The sequence below is a fragment of the Drosophila ananassae genome, chromosome 2R (genome assembly GCF_017639315.1).
Source record: "Drosophila ananassae strain 14024-0371.13 chromosome 2R, ASM1763931v2, whole genome shotgun sequence".
In the NCBI taxonomy this organism is placed as follows: domain Eukaryota; kingdom Metazoa; phylum Arthropoda; class Insecta; order Diptera; family Drosophilidae; genus Drosophila; species Drosophila ananassae.
The window spans coordinates 13,293,206-13,303,517 of NC_057928.1; the positions used below are offsets into that span (position 1 = coordinate 13,293,206).

A 10,312-nucleotide genomic window follows, 5' to 3' on the forward strand; every position below is an offset into this window, starting at 1 on the left:
GGAAACCTTTGGGGTCACAGTCTGGTTTTCGAAATGAAAAAGAGTTCAGCCCAGCCAAGCCATAAAATTGTTTAATAGTGAGATTTAGGAGTTAAGGTATTTAATTTATTTAAACTGTGAGCTCTGTTGGCTTCTCATTAGGTACAATCAAATGCCAGATTTCACATCCTTGTGTCAAGGCAAATATTTGCCAGAAGCTATAGCTCAATATGGGTGGAAGCTGTGGAAGATTTTTATATTCGATAGCTTGGAGTCTTATGGATAGAATTTAAGCAACAATACATAAATTTCCAATTAAACGGATTTAATATACCCGTTTAGCGGAATTACATCATCTTTAATTTGGATAGAATGTGTTTTTGAATTAGAATTCCATATTCCAATTTCCCCTTCTTACATCATCGGCTGCCACTCTGGGGCACTACAATTTCATACCTCTTCTAGATTTCTATCGCTAGCATTCCTCTGATATCCGAGCAGATCTTCCCCATTGTGTGGGTTGATTTTGGATATAATTCCAATCCAAAAACTCTGTTCTCAGTTTCCTGTGCGCCTCCAGCTTGGACAATTTCCTGCTTCAATTTGCGCACGAGCTTCGACAAAAGATCGCTCATGATCGTAGAAACTCAGCGGTTTTTTCGTGTTCTGCTCAGCAGTTTTTGTTGGATTTACAAAAAAGTTAATTATTTAATGATTTATGATAGCCAGTTGCGGTGTTTTGTTGTTGCCGTTGTTTCATTTCCATTATATCCAATTTGGTTTTGGATTTTATTTATAAGCATTCGCTAAGTTTAATGAAACTTGTTATTTGGCAAATGATGTCATAGAGACAACGCCTTGAGATCATAGTAGATCTCTAGTGAAAAAAGAGACCTGGCCAGAGACTGGTCGACGCCAAATTTGTTTTCTACTTAATTCCCGAGATCGCCTTTAGATAATGCTGCCCGGTCTTAACTAGTTTTTCTGGGTCTTCGATCACCAAACTGACCCACTTCGAGCCGATGGCATCGGGGGGCTTGACTGTTTCGTGACTTATTAAGAAAGTACTGGTATTTAACTGATTCGCCAATGAAGGAGCCTTTCTGCCGGGGTACACTTTCCACTACGACCCTTCCACCTCCCACTCATTTGGAATTAATCTTCGGGCAGCCCTCGATCATGACCGACGTGGATGTGCTTAGCTCGAGGATGAAGTCGCGACTTCATCTGCAAACCAAAACGATTGGCGCCGAGCGGATCAAGAAGGCCAAGGACAACAACGAGGACATTGCCGTGCTGAGCATGTTCCTGCCCAATGCCTCCGCCGTGGAGGAGAACCGCAACTTTTATTGCCAACTGGGCGATTATTGCCGCATCGGCGATCCCCGTGCCACCAAAGCAGGTAACTTGGACGGCGTCTATGTTAATTAACAGCGGATGAGACATCATAATTTATCAATATTATTGCTGGCCGAAAACTATTCAAATTGGCCAGAAGAAAGGAACCGCCCACGGGCACTGGGCCAGGTCCATAGCGTCATCGCATTGGCGGTGTGATGATGAGTAATGATTTGGCCATTTAGGGAAACACTCAAAGCCGCCAGACATCTAATCCAATCCATAAAAATGTAGGGTCTATTAACTTAATAAATTATGTCTGCTACACGGTTTTTTTTTTCTATAAAATTGGAATATTTAAATTAAGAAATACAATGGAATTGCTTTGATTTACAAGCTATAATGTTATCCATAAAGGTGATGCCATTAAGAATAATTTAATTTTTATTTTGACTTTCATTATTACTTGTTGTTAAGCTCCAAATTAAACTTAGGTATTGTGACAACAACCTTAACCCTTTTTTCCCAACTTAAAGTCGAGTTATGTTCACCAATTGTCTTGCTCGACAACCGTGAATTAAAGAATAATTTTCGGGAAACAGAATTTCCACTCAATTACCCATCCTAGGGGCCGTCTTTAACTCGCCGTTGTCTGCTTATTTTTGGCAAGAAACATTCCGAACACGCAATAAATAAACCCAGCAAAGACATTTGGCCAAGACAGAAAACATCTTTCGAGGGCTTATATGATCCAATAAAGCGGCTATAGCCCTAAATCAAGTGGCGGCATGCCTTTTGTCTCGAGACTAGCCAAAAATTTGTGTAATTTCTGCATTAATTGTTATGAAAATGTCGAACCCCCTCGACGGAAAGGAATTCTAGGTCGGGCTAGGGGCGTGTCAGGAGCCCCCGCTCTCCGGGAAAAAAGTTGCATGTCTGGCTGACATAAGGGCGGAAAGTTTTGTGTTTCCAAATATACTCAACTTTTATATATATTGAAAATGGATTGTCTTCCATTCACTGATTGAACTCACTCTGGCCTCAATCTGTCGTTGTCTGAAATTGAGTTTTCCCCTTATTCAGATTGATTTGATCGGCTCTAGTAGCTGGGTTAGTGGGTTGACAAAGTTCAAGGTTCAAGGTTCGCTGTCTACAAAAGAAAGCCGGAAATTGATTTTATCTTTTGTTTTATTGATTGTGTTTTTTTAGGTACCAAGAAGATGGAATACAAAACTAGGCAGTGGCACGAGAACTGCTTCTGTTGCTGCGTCTGCAAGACGGCCATTGGCACCAAGTCCTTCATCCCCCGGGAGCAGGAGATCTACTGCGCCGGCTGCTACGAGGAGAAGTTTGCCACACGCTGCATCAAGTGCAATAAGGTAAGGGATTATGGTAGAAATATTATAAATGAAGGTGTCATAGTATAATATTTAAAAAACAAATAAAACTTGTAAAGATATTCTTCATTAAAATCAACTAAATCATTGCTAATTATCACCCGATCCATGTAGGGAATACCTTATTAAAGTGAAATCATTCCTTTAATGATTCAATAAGCAAGTCAGATTATAAATATTTTAGTAAAAAACCTACTTGATTAATAGCTATTGTGAGCAATATACATTTTATGAGTAATCCTTAAAACTTTGTTTTATTTCATAAAACTATAAGTACAATATTAGATAGATTATCTTACTTAATGTTATTTTATTTTGTATATTTTAGGTCATCACCTCGGGTGGTGTAACCTACAAGAACGAGCCGTGGCATCGCGAGTGCTTCACCTGCACCCACTGCAACATCACGCTAGCCGGCCAGCGGTTCACCAGCCGGGACGAGAAGCCCTATTGTGCCGAGTGCTTTGGCGAGCTGTTTGCCAAACGCTGCACGGCCTGTGTGAAGCCCATAACAGGTTAGTTATCCTTATCCTATATCTTAACTGTTACTAATTTAATAAAAATGTATTCCTTTAGGAATTGGCGGCACACGATTCATCTCGTTCGAGGATCGCCATTGGCATCACGACTGCTTCGTGTGTGCCAGCTGCAAAGCTAGTCTGGTGGGCCGTGGATTCATCACCGACGGACCCGACATCCTGTGTCCTGATTGTGCCAAGCAGAAGCTGATGTAAGTCCTTCACTTGCAGAGGATGGAGAGGAAGGACGAGAGGCAGGATCAAAAGTAGCCATAAACAAATTCAACGAAATTATGGATCAAATCAGAGCAGGATGGAAGTGAATGAAAAACGATAAAGTGGAATATATATATATATATATACATAAATGTATTAAAACGATATACAGAGAAGATAATGCCTTACACTTATATTAGAGATGAGAAGATGAGAAGTCCTATTGAATCAAAAGAAAAGCAAATCAAATTTTGTAAAATTTCAAGTCGTTAGAATTAGCTTACTTTGCTTTATCTTCACTCGGATAGATCAGCACATCGGATTGTATAGATACTTATTATTTGTAATTGCATTTCAAAAGGCAAAATCAGAATCACACAAAAAAGTAAAAAAAAAAATGATAAAAACAAGAAATCAAAATACTGAACCAATTGTAACTATTGTTGCCACATTGAAAAATGTATGTTTATTTATTTATTTTAAGTTTTAACCAAGCGACGTGTCAGAAAGAAAGATGAAAGTTTCCTAACCGCGGGTTTCAGTTCTAAACAGTTCTATTGTATTTAAATAGCACACAATTATGTTCGATTTTGATGGTTTGTCAATTAAAACAGCAACAAATACGCCACACAATCGCCAATACACAGATACACAGACACATGTCCTAGCAATTTAATTGTTTAGTTTATATTATTTTCTTTTTGATTTATTGTCCTACTTCTTATGTTAGAGACTTTGCTTACTTAAAGCACTAAATACACAGACACCACACACCCACACACACAACCACACAAATAATAATGATAATTGCGACACAACATTATATCAATGTCCTTAACTATTTAATGAAATTCAATCTAAATAAATTAATAAATTATCAAAAAATGGTTCTTTTTTATTAAAAGCTCAGAGAAAGTACAATCGAAGTTGAAGAAACCGTTATAGTTTCGATAGGCAGATGGCCTAAGCTTATGGGCAAGCTTATCGACATGGTTGCCAGACTGGCGAATAAAGATAGTTAGAGACTGAGGTCTTAACTTTTGAAATTTTAAAACATATATATTTAAAAAACGTGAAATTTAACCATAGTGATTTTGTTAGAAAATTCTTTCACTTACTTCTCCTATATTTTCTTATAAAACCCCAAAATGAACTCATATATGTTGAATTATATAAAAGAATCCCCTCCCAAAAAAGACAGCAGTTGAACCAACAAGTTTTTTTTACACATATTTCATTCTTTAATAACAACAACGTTCCGTAAACAACTTCAAAGAGTAAAACCACAAAGGTATCGTCCCTTGGAATCTCTCTCCAGAAAATATAACACTTTCACTCCCCGGTACCTCCAACGATATTGGCAATATGCGTGAGTTTGCCTGAGTTTCGGGGCCAAGTGAAGAATAATATAACAGAAAATTGACAAATAAATGCAAATAAGTAACTCAAACAGCCGAAATGGCTCAAAAACCAAAGCGCAGCGAGTGCCCAGGGCACGTCTGGATGTTGGCCATGTGCCAAGCTCTTGGCCAAACCGAACCCAAAGCCAAACAAAGGTAAATACACAAACGGCACTCAATTACACTCAAAAACGTACGGAAAACGGTCAAAATATGTATGTGAAAAAGCGCAGCAGTTGGAATAAGTTCGTTGGCCAAGGCGAAGCCAAAATTAGTGCAACCTCGCACCAGGGCCAGAGTGGATCACCGGTATACAACCACGCCAGACAGTGATGCAGTTGCTCCAGATATCGATGGGATGGGTTCTGGGGCTGGGGCTGCTCTCCACAGTTCTGGAAGCAGCCATCCTCCCCCTGACTCTGATCCAGGAAGCGGAAGTTCCAACGCCCATGGACACAGACAAATTTGGTTACCTCGAGGTGAAGCCAAATGGCTCTTTGATTCTTCGGAGAGCCCCCAACCAGAGTGGCAGCAATCTTCAGAATCTTCTCCTGCTTCGGGGAGTCCTGCAAGCCCTTAAGCTAAGTCCCACGAAAATATCAGAGGCTGGAAGCGAAGCCCAGGTAGCTTTGAAACTCTATGGTGATGGGGTGGAGCTCAAGTTCCCACCTTTCCTGGAGAACGTCATCCAGCGCATTCAGACCTACTTTTCCGTATACCGCTACACGGATACCAGTAAGCCCAACTTTCAACGGAAAGAAAACACAACCATATCCGAGAAGCCAGAAGAAGAAAATACAATCATATCCGAGTCAGTGGGCGAAACCACTTTGAAACAAGAGGAGGATTCGGACGAACTGACGTCCATCGGAGAACAGGATGCCTACATTACAGTGGGAGAGGATTCTCATTAGGATAGTTTCGTTATAAACCCTTTCATCGATCTATTTATTCCATTTATTGTCGTCCATAGTTCGTAGAAAATTAATAAAAGTTTCCGTATCCATATCATTTTGTGATTGCCTTCACCCTCACTCGATATTTGGACACGTTCGGGGGTTACTTGGTATTCATTGCCATGGTTGTGGGCAAAATTTATGATCTTATTTACACAACTGTGTAATATGTGCAATATTTTTGGGGAATTTACTGGACTGCGTAAGAAACTATTCGCACTTTTTGAGGGTCATTGTTGTTATGTAATGAAATAACTAATAGGAGGTATAGTTAGGCTATAGAAGACAAAAATACACAGAGTGATATCTGAAAATGTTGTTCCAAAAGATATGCCTCGATTTCATATACAACTAAAACCATAAAAAATATCTTAAAAATCTTATCAAACCCAAATAAATATTGTGATCTTAACATCTTTATTTAAAAGCCATGAAAAGTATCAGTTTTCCGGTGTAACAATTTCTCCAGGAAAAGTTCTCAAGAAACTTTTTCATTTTCCCATGCCACAGACCTACACCCCAAGATAAAATTTCTTTTTTATACATTTTACATTCACTTTTTTATTGTTCTGTTTTACGTTTTCAATGTTATGGTTAATGAATATGTAATGATGATGATGAATACGAACGTTTCGTGATGATAATTATGAACGAATGAATGTCTCTGTCTTGCTGCGCTTCAGTTTGTTAATTAATGTCTGGAAAATGGAAAATGCGGATGCTCTTGTGTCTTGTGATTGTTAGTACCTAAACATACGGTTGTAGGTGGGTGTGTTTGTGTGTGTGGTGTGGGAGGATACCCCTTGGCAAGGTCCGTTCTGGTGCGGACCAGGCCAGTTATATTATTCAGTCGAAGAACCAAAGCTACCCAAATAGGTTGAGATACATAGATACAGTGATTCCAGTTAACTAAGCCTGTGGCAAAATGGCATCGGCAATAATCTCGGCAGGCTGCGCCGGCTGGATCTGTTGGATCTGCTGCTGCTCCTGCTTGGGCTGCTCAGCCTGGAGCGGCTCAGTGGAGGGTATGGTCTTGGTTAAGGGCTCGGCAGCAGGAGCAGCCGGAATGGTCTTAATCAAGGGCTCCTCCTGGGGCTGTAACTTAACTGCAATTGAAAATATTAAATATTTATTAAATTGAATAACTAGTTGAGTGATTGTTGACTCACTTTCTTCCTTAATCGGCTCCTTGGCCAACTCGGCACTCTGCAGCTCCTGCTTAATGGCATTGCTCTCCAGCAGACGTCCTGCAATCTCAGCCTTCGGCTCTTGAAGGGCTTCGACAATTGGCTGCTTTGTCTCCTGGATGGGCTGCTCCAAGGGCTGCTCCTTCAGCAGAGGCTGGGGCTGCTCCTTCAGAAGCGGCTGCTCCTTCAACAAGGCCTGAGGCTGAATCTCCGGCTGGATCTCTGCCTGGGCCAGGGTCGGCTGCGGCAGTTCCTCCTTGATGGCCACAATCTGCTTCAGGGCTTGGGGCTCGGCTGCAGTCTGTTCGGCAGCCTGCTCAGCCAGCTGTGGCTCCTGGATGCTACGAGCCCTGATGGCCGAAATGGGCCAGGTGTAGACCGGGGTATGCACCACATCCACCACCGGGGTGTGGAAGACCTGCGGCAGGCTATAGAAGTGCCTGGCCTCGGGGGCCGGAATCAGGGGCTGAGTGTTGGCCGGAGTCTCGATCAGTTGAATCTTCTCCTCGGTCTTCAGCAGCTGCTCCTCCTTCTTGGAACCGCTGGGAGGGAACAGGGACGGGAAGAAGTTGGCACCAGTGGAGGCTGCCGCAGCGGCTGCCTCTCCGAACTGGCCACTCACAATCTCGACGCCCTGCTGAGCCTGCTGCTGGATCTGGTTGATGTTCTCCTGCACGCCCTCCCACTGCTGCTTGGTGGCCGGAGCACCGTCCGCTCTGCCGGAGCCCACAGATTCGACCACAGGCGACACTTGGGCAGCAGTTCCGGCCGGGACATAAACAATCGTCTCCTCGTGGTAGGGCGGCGCCGCCACTCGGGCCAAGGGTGAAAGGCCATGGACATAGCGGAGAGCAGGCTCTAGATGCACCTGAGCCTGCGGCGTCACGATGACTATGTGCTGCGCATGGGGCTCCAAGGGCTTGGCCAGGCCACCCACCGAGGCCAGGGCCAAACAAAGGGCCGCTAGAAGGAACATTCTGCAAGAAGGATGCATTTGTGTAGTCTACGCTAGAAATATTTTATTCTATTTTCTAAAATTTAATTTAATGTAGTTGAAATATATGTAAGAAATTGAACAATAAGAAGCTTAGAATCCTAAGTCACATTTATTCTTAAGACTGCTGTCCCAAGAGTTCTAGGAAATCATGACCATAATTGTTCCTACTTGACCAGAGTACTGCAAACTGGTCTACGCCCCATGGGTTATTTTTAGCCACTCTCCTGCCACCGCACCAAAGTCCATTCTAAATTTAACGTTATTTGGTGCGGCAGTGTGTGTCCGTGTATATAATTGCATAGTGCTAGTCGGACAGGATGCTCCGCCACTTACATGGATGCACTATTATTGGCTATCAACCGGTTTGCAATTGATTGGCCCGGCCAGGAGAACCTCTTAGGCAAGCACTTCTGGTGTAGATACTTGCTGGCTAATGACTGCAGGCAGCTTTATGGCTTAAATCGGTACTTGATAGTCAAGTTTGTCGCTGTTCCTCCCATTCCCCCATCCTCTAATTCTGAAGAAGGTTCTTTGTGTGGTCTTTGCACAAAGCAAGTTCGTTGCGTAAGTCTTTTGTTTCGTGGTGAAAGAATCTTTTTAGCGTAGATGCAATTTTTTTCTATAGTTGCAACTTTAAGGATTGGGATTAGACTTAAATATGATAATATATTTTGTATCTTAAACTTATAAAGTATCCTAATATATTTTTTATGTGTATCCAGATTATTTTAGGATTAAAAGTTTTTTGAGAAATTAATAATCTTGAGAAATTAATAGTGTCTTCGTTATAGTGAAAATATAGTTATCCTTCACATTTAAAGTTTATAATCCCTGAATTGAATCATTTAAGTTTATAGTTCTTATTATTATTATGTAAGAAATTGTGATAAAAGCAAAGTTAAAAAAAAAAAATAGTTATACATCTGATTTAGAGACACTAAATGTAAACTTTCTTATTCATAATTCTTTTAATTCTTATTATTTTAATATGGTAAGTTATGTGTAATCTGAATAAAGCCAAGAAGTGTTAAGTTTATCTTTATTCCTCTCTACTTTGTACTTTTATCTATAAATTTAACTACTGTTCTTCTGTGACCCCATAAAAGGAATTTAAGAGGCTAGCTAAACCAGATTGAATTAAACGTACTTGTTAGAACTAAGCCTAGAAATTACTTTCTCGAAACTAGAGCTTACCTTTTAGTTGGGCTTAATAGCCTTTCACTGCTTTCCCAAACGTAGACAGCTAACTCGAGAGCACTTTAATGGCCACAAAATACGCTCCGGCTCGATCCGCTCGAGAAGAATCTGCAAATATCACTAGACAGTCGCTAACAAAGGCACAGTGCGGCTGGGCTATTTTAGACTTCAGTGTTAACACGGCGACCACTTCAAGGAAACTGGTGGCCAACGCTACGCGACCATGGCCTTTTATAATGTGCGGCCAGAGACCCTCGTCCCGCCCTGGCAGACCCTGACCTAGGCCAAGAACAAAGAACCAAAGAACCTGAAGCCGGAGACGATGTTGGTAAATGCCCAGCTTCCCGGAGGAAGGGGCAACCAACAGTCCAGCTTTTGGCCAAAAGGAGTCTCTGCAGATATGTACTTTCTGGTTTCAGGTTCGCTGCAGATGGCAGATGGTCAACGTAGATGCGGTTCTTGCCCGTACCTCGCCTCTAGTTGCAAGTTGCAAGTTGCTGTTGCAAGTTGCAAGTTTGTTAAACCTGCCCGCTGCGTAATAGAAGTCAAGCGTTGCATTGAAGCCGCATTGACGGCTTGGAACTCTGGGCAACTGGTTCAGGTGCAAATTGAATGCATCCCAGTACCTATCCTCCATCGCTAGCTCCATCTCCATTCCCATCTCCTTTCCAGTCTCCATCTCCATCTCCATTTCCACCTCCCCGCTTAGATAATTTATTTTCATGTTGGCCGCCCTGGCGGAAAAGATTAATCAAGATTTGCACATGCTTGCATTCAGTCCGCCTTAGATTTTCGTTTTGTGCGCAATCGCGTAAATAAATTTATTTTCGTTATAAACTGTAATCACTTCCCGCAGCAATTAGATGCGTCGCCCTGTCTTCCTGTCACTGTCTCTGTGGGATCTTCGGGCAATGTCAGCTTCAGTTGCGGTCTTCGGCTGGGATGCCTGGCATCGGGCAATAGAGATGAATTTCCAGTTCATTGGCCTTCTGGGATGCAATTCTTTGATTGTTTGTAAAATTGATTCTGTAAATCGATTAACCAAAAAATTACAAAAGCAAAAGGCATTTTTATGGCAGTCCCTGCTAAGACGTCCAATGGAAGTCCTTCCGACTAATATCTAAGCC

The 10,312-nt window shown here is 41.8% G+C and overlaps 3 protein-coding genes across 9 annotated transcripts in view; 2 read left to right on the forward strand and 1 right to left on the reverse strand.

Annotated features, from left to right (window-relative positions):
* The window catches only part of LOC6506579 (four and a half LIM domains protein 2), a 54,411-nt gene extending 50,078 nt beyond the window's left edge, over nucleotides 1-4,333 (forward strand). For 5 of the 7 annotated variants that reach the window (XM_014909330.3, XM_014909331.3, XM_014909339.3 and 2 more), the window contains 3 exons: nucleotides 2,527-2,696; nucleotides 3,043-3,229; nucleotides 3,291-4,333. In XM_014909330.3, coding sequence (XP_014764816.1) covers nucleotides 2,527-2,696; nucleotides 3,043-3,229; nucleotides 3,291-3,448 — 515 coding nt within the window. In that variant the 3' untranslated portion in view covers nucleotides 3,449-4,333. Of the gene's footprint in view, nucleotides 1-1,149; nucleotides 1,382-2,526; nucleotides 2,697-3,042; nucleotides 3,230-3,290 lie in introns of all 7 variants that reach the window. The other 2 variants (XM_014909332.3, XM_014909333.3) reach the window with 1 other exon arrangement.
* A 350-nt stretch (nucleotides 4,334-4,683) lies between these two features.
* On the forward strand, nucleotides 4,684-5,859 carry LOC6506580. Its single transcript, XM_001957573.4, has one exon. The coding sequence runs from the start codon at nucleotides 5,181-5,183 to the stop codon at nucleotides 5,760-5,762; it is 582 nt and encodes a 193-aa protein (XP_001957609.1). The 5' UTR covers nucleotides 4,684-5,180; the 3' UTR covers nucleotides 5,763-5,859.
* Nucleotides 5,860-6,345: 486 nt separating this feature from the next.
* Nucleotides 6,346-9,401, reverse strand: LOC6493368 (cip1-interacting zinc finger protein). Its single transcript, XM_001957572.3, has 3 exons — nucleotides 9,183-9,401; nucleotides 6,974-7,968; nucleotides 6,346-6,910 (listed from the first exon to the last, which is right to left on the reverse strand). The coding sequence occupies exons 2-3, from the start codon at nucleotides 7,965-7,967 to the stop codon at nucleotides 6,714-6,716; spliced, it is 1,191 nt and encodes a 396-aa protein (XP_001957608.1). The 5' UTR covers nucleotide 7,968; nucleotides 9,183-9,401; the 3' UTR covers nucleotides 6,346-6,713.
* Between the last annotated feature and the right edge of the window lie 911 nt (nucleotides 9,402-10,312).

Coding starts and splice junctions, on each gene's coding strand:
- LOC6506580 (XM_001957573.4), top strand. CDS start 5,181: ATGCAGTTGCTCCAGATATCGATGGGATGGGTTCTGGGGCTGGGGCTG.
- LOC6493368 (XM_001957572.3), bottom strand. CDS start 7,967: ATGTTCCTTCTAGCGGCCCTTTGTTTGGCCCTGGCCTCGGTGGGTGGC. Junction 6,911..6,973: donor GGAGCCGATTAAGGAAGAAA/GTGAGTCAACAA, acceptor TTTCAATTGCAG/TTAAGTTACAGCCCCAGGAG.